This window comes from Diaporthe batatas, assembly GCF_019321695.1.
Source record: "Diaporthe batatas strain CRI 302-4 chromosome Unknown Contig00008, whole genome shotgun sequence".
NCBI lineage: Eukaryota > Fungi > Ascomycota > Sordariomycetes > Diaporthales > Diaporthaceae > Diaporthe > Diaporthe batatas.
The window spans coordinates 1605968-1617926 of NW_025408555.1; the positions used below are offsets into that span (position 1 = coordinate 1605968).

An 11959-nucleotide genomic window follows, 5' to 3' on the forward strand; every position below is an offset into this window, starting at 1 on the left:
TTTATTATTATTAATATTATATTTCTTTAAACACTAAATTTTAAGTATTTACTACTATATAAAGGCACTATATATATTTTATATATATAGGGATTAAAAATGAAACCACTATTGTTGTACTAGCCCAGGGGGTAGGGGTTAGCTTGGGACCAGCCGTTATTCCCAGTATCTGGGAGCCCGGCCCCAAGCATCGCATTCATGTCTGCCCCAGGCCGGAAGGGCTGTGCAGATGCAGCACTGCAAGTGGTCATGTGGGCAGGGGGCGCCGGACGGGGCCGTGAGTCGACCCAAAGCAGTCGTGGAGAAGCACCAGGATATTCGCGCGCGGAGCTGCTCCAGATTTCGCTGTGACGAAGGACTTGATTCACAAAGACGTCGAGCGCCGATATGTCCTGTCCCTCTGATTTGAGGCGGTCGAAACGCTCCCTTATACCCGGGTAGAAGGGGCGCAGACCATCAATGTTGATGGAAAGGCCGCCGCAGGTGACTAAGCATGAGAGTGTAGGGAATGATTGGAAGAACTGGATGACTTCAGCCTCGTATATGCTGACTATAAAGGAGCGTCCCTGCTGGGAAAGCCCAAAAAGGGGGCGGGTGTCTAAGGGATAATGAGCCGTGGCTGTTCCACTTGGGAAGAGTTAGCAACTAATTATTCAAGTTTGCGAAATACGGATGCAGGAATAGGTTACTAACTGTTCCAGCCCCCAGGTGTCCCCAAAGTAGAACGACATGGCGGCAAAGTCGTACCGCGAGAGGACCTCTCGGACTTGGTGGCGGGAAGATAGAAAGAGCTGTTGGAAAGATAGAGAGACCTGTGGAAAAATAAGATATAGAGAGATGAGAGTTCAGGAGAGATTGTGAGCCACTGGAAGATGGAGTGGAGGAAGGAGGAAGGTAGACGGTATTTAAAGGGCCAGCACAAGCTAGATCTAAAGACGGGCCCATGGGGAAACGATTTCCTGGGGCTCAATATGAAGGTGACGTGCTGGTTCGCCATACCTCTGCGTCTAGAGTCCAGGCTAGGCCACTGCCACATGCCCAAGTAGGTGGAAAACAGATTGGATTTCGAGGCGTGGGTCCCCTGACAAAAAGTCGAAGGGACGGAAGGGGACATGGGCGGTGGCCGTGGGAGAGGGATCGCACCCAGGTAGGTATGGAGGGTTTCCGAGTGCTAACAACGTCGGTGACGGGATTCTCGCCAGCCAAATTACATCAAACTAACCTTCTTTGGAGCCTGTGACGTGATCTTAAGTTGGCGAGGGAAACGGAGACCCTGGCCTCGACAAGCCTGGGAATCGCCCAATCGGGGTGAAGCGGAGTAAACACCAAGTGATCAGGTAAGGCAGAGGAGCCGGCTGCGCGGCCAAGGGCGACACTGTGCCTGGCAGGGCAGGCTGTCAACCCAATGGGATGTGCTTGGAAAGACAGGCTTAAGACGCCCAGGTAACGAGGCACCCCGGGACTCGGTCGGATCAAGCACCAACTTAGTGTATCTCCGCTGTCAAAATCTCGGCACAGCCACATAGCGTTGGGACGTTTCGACAACGGTGAGCTGTCAGACCTACAGTCTGGCAGCACGAACACACTCTGGCATGCAGGACCATAGGGAGTTTACCGCGAATAAACCAAGCTATATTAATAAGGTGGGGAACATTCTCGGTTGAAAAGTCCCGAATCTGGGGAGGAAACATCGGTAATGGTGGGCGGGCCGCAAGAGTGTGGAGGGGCCAGCGGTGACGAGTACCTATCTAGGCACGCTAGGTGTTCTTGGTGGGCAGCCATCGGGTGTTGGGGCCAGACGAACATGCGGGTTTGCAGTTTGGCATGAAACTTTGCCATACCTACTTAAGTAGACAAGATGATGCAGTGCCCATGTGTCGTACCTGAACCAGCAGGTCGGGACCTGTGCGTCGAGGGTTTTGCACGAAGACCAGGAATATCCCCTACAGATACAGTTGCAGTGAAGTTTATTTCTTTCCATCACGACCTAAAAAGCAGCGAATGATAACCTTTCGAATGTCTGGCATTCTGGCCCAGTGTGCTGTCAGCCGAAGGCAACGCGCCTCAACAAATTCGGCCTCTGACTCCATCTATGACCTCACAGACTTGTGGACGGGCAGGCTGGCTTTTTCTTTCTTTCTGCCTCGTCTTCTTTTTGGGGGAGAAGGTCCAAGCCCCTTCCCCCGCTCCAAATCCCGCCTGTGCCACGCAGGCCAGTTTCGATGCCTAGGTTTTCCCTGTCACTCCACGTGCGGCGACAGAACACGACACACCTGTTCCGCGTTAATTCCCCGCTGACCAATCGAGCCGACTCCCATAGCAGGCCTAAGTTGCAACTGAGGGCCACGATCCGGCGGGCTGGGATTTTCTGCACCTAAGATGGATCGACACAAGGCCAGAGCCAACAGCATGACGATCAAGTTTCTCGGCCACCAAGCGGGAGCTCCTAGTCTTATCTCTTGGAGCATCTGGTAAGGTCGTGGAAAACGGCTGCGGTGAATTCGACTGCGTGCTCTGATTCCCACTGGATGCCTTGAAGAGACAACTTTGCCAGGCCCTACGTACTTCCAGTTCGTCGCCCCCGACACCCCAGGGGATTCGCAAGGGAGCAACCCAGACCTAGAAGCCGCGCCCTGCAATTCTGCTGTGGAATCATGAACCCCGACTAGCTCCAGCCTGTAACCGGCAAGGAAGAGCTGTCTCGCTGGATGCGCCTTGTGCCATCGCTTCACATGCAGTCAATGTTGGCCGCGACAGTACAGTCCTTTTCACAGGCCGACAGTAACACGATCTTTCCTTCCAGATTTCTGGGCGATTTTGCTACAGGTAGTACGTAAGAACCTGGTCATCTGCACCGGTTGGACAGGCAATCCTGGTCAGTCTTGAAGCCAAAGGACCCCTCTCTACCGCGACCGGGCCCGAGTTGACAACCACGACTGCGGAAGGCTGTCCTCGTTACCTAAAACTTATTGAATTCGGATTCGCAGGTACCTCCCCTCACTTGATGACAGGCCCTTGGGACAGTGTTCTCAAATCACAAGCCCGCCAATAGACTACAAGCCCTCCTTCAGTTGACCATCTTCTCGCTGTTTTATTGACTAAAACAAGGTTCTAAACGACCGTTCTATCTTCACTATACCGTACGTTAGTAGGTACTAGAGATAGTTACCATAACTATCTATATATCTCTAACTACTTCTTAAATATTATACTACTTCTTTTCTTTTAAGGCTATTATTATAATATTTATTTTAATTTAATAATTATAATAGTATATATTATTAAATTTAAATAATCCTTCTTAAATTTTAAAGTTATTTTAAAAACTTAAAATAATCTTAAAGAAAAAAAGGTTATAAAAGTAGAAATAAACTTATTAAAAAGGTTCCTTTCTTTTAAGTAACTCTTTTTTTATTCTCTTATAGTTACTCTTTTATTTAAGTATATTAACTAATTAAAAGAGATTCCCTTTCTTTTCTTTTCTATTAAGTCTTTTTTAAGTTTTTAACTTTTATTAACTCTATTAACTTAAATACTTTTAATAACCCTACTTTTAAATCTTTAAATATAATTAATTTTAATTAATTAACTTAAAGGAGGAAGGTAGAGGATTTAGTTAAAGTGAAAGAAAAGAAGAAAGGAAGGAAGGGGAAGAAGTACTCCTTTACTCCTTATATAAAGGAAGGTATAAAGGCTTCTTTATAACTACTTCTTCTTTTAATAACCGTCTTTTTTATAAGTCTATTTAATTATAAAAAAATTACTAAAAAGTTAAATAATTATCTATACTATAAGGCTATTATTTATATTAAATATATTTAAAGTTAATTTTAAAGAGATAATAGTTAAATAGGTAAATAAATATTATAGTAACTATCTCTAGTACCCACCAACACACAGTATGGTAACGCAGCACAAGGAGAAAGCAGTTCAGATCAAGAAAAGACCTCCAATCTTTTAATAGATTAAAGTGAGAAGATCGTTGAGCGAGGGACGACCAACTCAACGTCGTCAAGGTTTCACGAAAGTTGTTTCTCTTGTTCCTCTTCCCTTCTCGACCCTTACTACTTAAGTAATTAGCACGTCTCCCTGCCCGGCTATGGCCTGGCGCGTGGATTCTTGGCACTAAGCCCGGGACGACTTGACGTTCACATGTGACGGACCGGAGATGGGTGAGCACAAGGCCAGGCACTGTACTGTCCAACCCATCAGCGGGAAGAAGCCAGACGAAAAGCTCTGTAGAATGTGCCTCTGCTCGGGTCTTTCCCTAACTTCTAGACTTTAGCCCTCACGGCGGGCTGGCACATTCAACATTTCGACTAGCTGTACTGTGACTCCGGATGGAGAAAATGAAGTCCTCACCAAGCCATTTTCTGCCCGTAGCCACCCCCGGGTTTGTGATGGAATGGCAAAGCAACAAAACAATCCAACCTCATGCTTAGCCGAACTCCCAAAGTTGCGCGCCACTCCCTGCCAGGCTGGCTGCGGCTCTGACCGGAATCACTGCTCCCAATCTTTGAGCTGGCACCGGAATCTCTGCCCCTGGCGGGTGGTACCAAGCAGCCGCGTGAAGCGTCCCCTCCAAGAGAGCCGATGATAGGAACCAGCATGTAATGAGTCTCGCCAGGAATGGAACTGCGTGGCCGAAAAGAAAGTTGGGATCCGATTAACGGATCGGACACTGGGAGGTGTCCCTACAGATGGACAAGCTGAAACGGTCGTAGCGCGGATTAGGGGGCAGTACTTCCCAAATACCTTCTCGAAGAAGACGACGTATGCTCCGTCTTCGCCCACCACCGGGCCTCAGGCAGATAGTATGGCCTAGTGACCGTTGTCGAAGACCTGCAGAGGTAGCGATTCGGTACTCACGGGCAGGGAGCCAGGGGCTACGCTAGACGCTCCCGCGTACCCCAGTCTTGCCCGGCCCCTGGGAAATCAATCATTGTCAGGAACAGATCAAACAAAGCCGGACGGACATCCCTGCAAATTCCACCTTCCCAGGGTTGTCGGAGCCGCCTTGCGTCTGAACATGTTGGGCGGTGGTTATCCTTCCTGCGGTTATGTCAATTCTGCATCGATATTTGTTCCTTCAGAAGCATCGCCAGGGGCTTTGCACGTCATCATGTAGGTCATGCGACTTTTGAAGCTCATGTGGGCTTGACTCCAGCTCCGTTCCACATCGGTACCTGCGCCCCCCTGGTGTTGTAGGCGTTCCTGAATCTTGATTCCCATCTCGCGGCTGCTTTCTGCTTGATTCCACCGCGGAGGAGCTACTCCAGCATTCACTGAGAAGTGCTTCCCACGTATTCCATACGCAATTGCCCTGGTGACTTCCTACCCTAGGTAGGCAATTGCTTGTACTTGTCGAGTCATGGAATGATGGGCCCCTCAGTAAACAACAACCACACAAGACTACCTATGGACACAAAGACCACAAAGAGTCGTGATGGTCACGTTCTTTGATTTTGAGATATGCCATAAAATTATAAACAATAGGTTCAATCAGTATCCTTCGTTGCCTTATCACGCGGCTTTCCAACTCACGTCACGGGCGGTAAAAAGCAATACCGCTTAATCGTGAACAATCCTCGACACCACCTGCCCAACTCATAGAAAACGATACCATAAAGCAGTCATGGACAGGTACGATAAGTTTGCCCTCCGTTAACACATAGGCCCTGGTTTCTTTGCTCCCTACGTCTCCCGCCGAGATGCCATACAGCCACTCCCTCCGAGACCTCTAGCTACCCTCCGGGACAGCTATCCAATCCTGACCACCCCCCAGGCTAACCATTAATTCTTTGACAGGCCCAATTGGCTGCGAGATCAGCTCTTGGGCAGGTGGATGTGGCCCGTCGTGTGCGCACTCTTGGTCTTCTCCACCATTCCAGCGTGCGCGACGGTCATGTCCCCCGAGGACAAATCAAAGAGGATACTCAACGCCTCGAGTTCACTGTTCACGGCCGCCCTAACGACTTACCTCGGCCTCATCCCGCGCAGTGCGACAGAAAACAGATCAATACCATCTATGATCTTGTTTATTCTGGCCCTGTCATTCTCCTTCCTCGCTGCCGTCACGGCGGTCGTGCTGGCCTGTTTCGACGGCCCGGCCGAGGCAGAGGCCTCGGCTCTGATTCAGGTCTTACTGGGACCTATGCAGAATTATATATTCGCTGCCACCCTTGCTACCCATGTGGTTGGTGGCGGCGGCGATGGCCGAGCGGAAACTGTCTAGACCGAGGCTGTTGTTGATGGATGGGAAACGAAACTATGTGTCGGGGTGCAAAGAGCTGGCACGCGCACTTTTTCGAAATGCTTCATATGGATTGCACGAGATTTGGAATGGGAGACACGTATTCCGGCATTTCAGAGCACTTTTAACTTTAATGTTATACTTTTAGTCCCTTTATCTTAGTTCGAGTCATCGGTACATATTCATAAAAATTTTAAACCTCATTGATGTGGTATTTTGTCAAAAGAGAGGCTTCAACTTATCCTTGACAAAGAGATTGCAAGTGTGGCAGACAGGATCTCGTGGTCATCTGGCTGAAGACATTAGGCTCCCGTCAAGAGCGAAAGACTCGTATGTTTATACATTGGCTACACAAAGCATGAGCCTTTACTGAATCTATTTGTGACTCACCCTGCCCGCAATGTGGAGCCATCCTTGGAAGGGAGACTAATGTTGACTGATATCGTGCACAGTTCGAAAACACTTTGCGAAATTTTAGTGCTCGCCTACTAGTTTCTGATAACAATCTAAATGCCCACATTACCTGTGAAGCTTCTCAATACGGGCAGACCTGAAGTTGAAGGTGCACAAATCCACATACAGGAGCTCTGCGTAAGGATATACACTGTGAGTCACGCGGTATTGTGGTGCGTGAACTGAGCCGATTTGAGGTAACAGTTGAGGTTGTTGTCCCATATGACGCCGTCTCATATGAAACCTCTGCCGATACAACATCAGACTCTAGTCTGCGTACAGCAAGAGCTTTCGTGGCATGGTCTTGCAGATTAGCTGTGACAAGACTGTTAGACGAGCGCTTAGACCAATACCCATCGCCTATTATACACTGTGGCGTCTGAAATTGCCACTAGAAATTAATTGCCTTCATTATAGGATGCCAAATATGGGTAGGCGTACAGACATGTGTACGGAATTCTGTTGGATTGTGGCGATCACCACACAGGCGGAAATTGGCAGGGGCAGAGACGCTACATATGTACCACAATATGGAAAGCAACCAGATTCAAACTTCGTAGGCTTTGCTATGGTGTGCTCGGGCTGTTGAAATTAATAACAAAGTCGATTGGCCACCCCTAAAATTCGTGCCAGATGGAACATGAACGCCCTGCAGACACCAAGAACCACAGTCTTCCGCGATGGCTGATAACGACCCCATAAAAGAATCTATGAAACTGTCGCCCGCCCTCGAAGAAACGCGAGGCATTGTACAGAATGCTCCTGTATCAGGTCCACGACCCACGATACGAGGCGCAAAAGCTATGGTGCGCTTACCCGCCATGAGTGTCCATGGCCCCCTTTCCACTTGCAATTCTCAATGAGCAGGAGATAGCTAACCAATTATTGTTGCGTACTGAAAGGCTGGAGGAACCCCGACAGAAAAGGGGGAGCCTGAAGAAGATGGGCCAAAGGAGAAGGAGCCCAGTCTCAAGATCATGGTCGACCTGGACCTGAGAGTTAAGCTTAAGGTCGAGCTGGACTTGGAGGTTCATGGCACAGTGCATATCGGTTTGCTGTAGGCGCTCCAGCTCTATTCTGATACTTGAGTTGGGCAATATTGTGACGATAATGTATCAAGTAGTTCCTGAAAGTGATATTTCGTTCCTCATCGAGGCCCATTGAAAATCAAATTTCGGGAGCAGCGCGAGAGGGGATCGCCGGGAATTGCTTGAACGAATGAAATTTCCAGCATAGCATGACTGCAAGAATTTCTTTGTACGCTTGGTTGTGACAGTTATCCGGACATCTTTTTCAAAGTCGCTGCTCACATAACGGGACCCTCAACTAGAGCGCAAAAATGAGCTTCCAATATCAATTCCCAACTACTCGTTTTCATGTGTCCGTTGTCCCCTCCCAGCCTCCTCGTCCCTTAAACCGCGGCTCCTCAGTGGCTCCCGCCGACAAAGCAACACCGCAACGCTCCGCACTGCCCGGCCCTGAAGGCCATAATTGTTCCGGTCGAAGTACAGCGCCCACGCGCCGGGGTGTGCCTCTGGCTCGTCCTCCACAGCGAGGAAGCCCTCCCACCCTTCGAAGGTGACGCGCCGCTCGCGCACAGTGCAGTCCCATGGCCCGAGCAGGTGGCCCGCGGACTCGGCGCGCGAGCCATACTTGACCTCGAACGTATCGCGGTCCACGTAAATCCAGTTGAGGTCAGGGGGATCGTCACGGATTGTCGAGACCAGACCCTCGCCCTTGAGGCCCTCGCGCGCCCACTGCTCCTGGAGAACGGGATGTGGTAGGTAAAAGCCCGAGAACAGGTGGCCGTTGGTGTTCTGCTGTGCTTCTGTGTCCTTGTCTGAGGCGATGCTAGGACCTTGCGTGGTTTGATCTTGGTTACCTGCGTGTGCATCGGGAACTGCCTCCACGTACAGCTTGTTGGCCCTCAGTACGACTTTGGCGCCTTCAAAAAGGGTACTGTACGGGCCTTTGCGCTCGAGGGTGACGGCCAGGTTACTTCTGCGCCCGCGGTGCTGTTTTCTCGTATTCTGACGCTGCCCGTGCTCGATCGCCTGCGTTGTGCCAATAATGGTCGGGACAGTGCCGACCGCTGTTAGGAGGGTGATCATATTCGAGTCGAGGTACGTACGTCGTGGTGGTCTGGAGTTCACGATCTCCAAACTGGGGGCGAAAGATTTCCTTGAACGCTTGACACTTGCCTAAATTTAAAAATGCAGCTCACCCAAGATGACGACTCGTGCGGAAACTGCGTCATCCTACTTGCAAGTCTGGGCGGATTTCAGATCTAAGACAATGATCGTACGCGCACTGAGGAGTCACAGTACTACAAAGACACCCGAGACAAATATTGGTACTGCCAAACCGGCACCGAGTTGTTGATGAGTTCTTGTGCCATTGTAACAGTTGTGATCCAAGCTACACAGAGGAAATGCTGTGGTCGGCGAGCTGTCCACCCAAGTCGTCGGCCAACGTAAGTGAAACGGCAAGCTTGAAATTTCAGGCCGCGTATCGAGGCATTCTACCTTGCAGAACCTTATTGATTTATAGTTGAGCATTTCCTGAGCCCGGCCTTGACCAAGATTCAGAGTTGTGCAGCCAATGCCGTGCTATCACCGTGGCTGTATTTAGGTCTCCTGAGAGATCGATGGTTGACCTCAGCCAGCATTGACTCCCGTGATAGTGAATATGAGTGGGTTTAATGAGAAATATTGTTAGTAGCTCAGGTCATGAGAATTCGCGAAATATCTCTTTAGATCCCTGACCTTCGGGGAGTGGATGCATCTAACAAGGTTTGAAGGACATGTTTTAGTGTTTCAGATGTCTTCGGCCTGCGTTGAGTAGTGACTAAGTTCTTCTGAGGCACTCGGTCTCGTCATGCGCGCAACCGGTATCATCAAAAATATGCCGTGACCAGCGAATTGTGAATCTTTCAAAAAGGGGTTAGTGGTAGAGGTTCTTGATCAGTGACTGCAATGTCGATTGAGGCACATATCAGTGAGACCTATGATTGAGTGCTTAAATAATGGCGTAGAGCCTGTGTGAGCTTTCGCTAATAGACAAGATCCCTATGACTGACGTACGATATGCCATGAAGCGTCAGTGACTTTGCTGCCAGCCTCAACTACCCAGTCACCCACGATGGTCACTGGACTCCACGACCCCTCAAATCTGCTAGTAGATATGAATGTTTGTCTGGGTAAATCTACGTACGTTCCCTGTATATTTTCATGTTCTTGAATGGAAACTATTATGACCGCAGTGAACGTTGTGGGGAACCACAACTCCCGTAAGAACTGCCAGTGAATTTCCTCTGGTAGAGGATCTCGTTTGACGGGCTTGGTGATTCACAAGAAATGCTGAAGCCTCCTGCCTGTAAATACATACTACTAATGCTCATCACGAGTTTCACTGGTCCCTATGATGCACGCTCTCGTCTTTACAATTTTAAGCGTCATGGCCCCGTCGACTCTACTCCTTGTGTATGTGTTGGAAGCCAGAGTAAGTCACCATAACATTCGTGACTGAGTCTTCATCAGAAGTCATGAATTTGATTCTCTTGAAACCCTATAATATAGTCACAATTATTGTCGATTCAAGGTAAGTACTAGGCCTATAAAAGGAAACGGAGTCTTTACCCTTGCTCGCGTCTTGGAGTGCTTGATTCCAGCTCAAGCTCAAGCAATCATCACGAAACAAGAAACCAGTTTGAACACAAAATACCCAACCTGAATTGCAACGTCAAAATGTCGATGCCTGCAGGAAAGAACCCGGGCGGATCTGGCTACGGCGGGTCTGGCGGTGGTGGATCCAGAGAAAAGCCACCCCAGGACCCCTCGATCCCTCGATCTGGGCCTTGGCAAGACAAGCCTCGCACCGAGTCGCAGTATGAACAGGAGCAGCCTCGGCCTGGATGTTTGAAGGGTAGTTGCGAGAGGAAGCAACACGAACCCTCGGGTGACAACTACACATACGCAAAGTCGAGGTGATTTGCGAAATGATTTCCGAAGACTTTGACTCTGAGGCGCTGCAATTGCCAAAAGTTCAGCTCCGTTAGCCAGAAGAGAGGAGATAGAATTGCAAAGCCTCCCATACTTCTATTCATTGGAAATCTACGGTGAACGAATGAATGAGCCGATTCACAATAAATTTTCCCTTGTGAGATCAGCTGCCCGTAGTCTACCCACAGGTGCAATGCCATAAGAGGATGCTTGAGGAGGATCTCCGCCCAGACAGGCACAGCACTACAGAGAGGATCTTTATTTTAGCAGGGAGAATTGAATTACCCCACAACGCTTGCTTCCTCCAAAATGGATCCTATTTCCTGAGCTGCTGTAAAACTGATTTAGGGTCAGGTTACTAGGGATGCTAACTCCAAAAACTCTAATGATGTTTCTTATGCGGAGATCGCTTTCTTGATGGCATCCACGACACCATCGATGTCCGTGAGATGCGGGCAGTGACCAGTCGCGAGCTCGAACACCTGTACCTTGCGGCCAGCCTTCTCCATCTCCTCGATGAAATGCTGCTGGTAATGGACAGGCACCGTCATGTCGTTTACAGTCTTGATGTACGTCACATCCACCTCGCGCCACGCGGCGTGCTCGCTGGCGTGGTACATAGAATTCCCATGCCAGCGCACAAGGGTCTTGAGGTAAGCCTCCACCTCCTCCTCGCTCGGGCCGGGACCAATGATGAGCTTCTTGGGGTCAGTGCTGACGCAGGTCCCATCGTCGGCGAAATCAAAAGCGATCGGGACCAGATCCATATGCCCGAACTCCTCGACCTTATCCATCATCTTCACACCCTCGGGGACGGCGTACCCGGCCATGTAAATAATGCGGGACACGCCGCCCTTCAGCCCCGCGGCGGAGCGTGCCTCGACGCCCAGCCCGTGGAACGCGTTAGAGGCCACGTGTCCGCCGTACGAGTGCGCGATGGCTGCTACCTTACGCCCTGCGCGCACCAGACTCTCTGCGTAGCTCCGCACGAGGGCCGTGTCGTCCTTCAGGCCGGCGTTGGGAGGGCGGGCCCCGTTTGTGGATGGGAGCTGCGGGCAGTGTACCTCGAAGCCGGAGGCCTCGAGGGCGCCGGTGAGCTTCGAGTAACTGGCTGGGGTGTGCCAGCCCCCGTGGACGATCTGGTGGATTCAGGTTAGCTGGATGTGTTCTTGACAATGCTAGGCCGTGAGGGACCATGCGTAATACCAGGATTGTGGGCTTGCTCGTCGCCATATTGGTTTTGATGGACTCG

General features: G+C 50.0%; 3 protein-coding genes across 3 annotated transcripts; 1 reads left to right on the forward strand and 2 right to left on the reverse strand.

Annotated features, from left to right (window-relative positions):
* Positions 1 to 8070: 8070 nt before the first annotated feature.
* KVR01_007420 (uncharacterized protein) lies at positions 8071 to 8817 on the reverse strand (the record flags this gene model as incomplete). Its single annotated transcript, XM_044782009.1, has 1 exon — positions 8071 to 8817. The coding sequence occupies one exon, from the start codon at positions 8815 to 8817 to the stop codon at positions 8071 to 8073; it is 747 nt and encodes a 248-aa protein (XP_044643673.1).
* A 1635-nt stretch (positions 8818 to 10452) lies between these two features.
* On the forward strand, positions 10453 to 10695 carry KVR01_007389 (uncharacterized protein; the record flags this gene model as incomplete). The annotated part of the gene is made up of 1 exon (XM_044790127.1): positions 10453 to 10695. The coding sequence occupies one exon, from the start codon at positions 10453 to 10455 to the stop codon at positions 10693 to 10695; it is 243 nt and encodes an 80-aa protein (XP_044643642.1).
* A 407-nt stretch (positions 10696 to 11102) lies between these two features.
* On the reverse strand, positions 11103 to 11940 carry KVR01_007211 (uncharacterized protein; the record flags this gene model as incomplete). The annotated part of the gene is made up of 2 exons (XM_044793808.1): positions 11103 to 11846; positions 11914 to 11940. 2 exons carry the CDS (start codon positions 11938 to 11940, stop codon positions 11103 to 11105), a joined length of 771 nt encoding a protein of 256 aa, XP_044643464.1.
* Between the last annotated feature and the right edge of the window lie 19 nt (positions 11941 to 11959).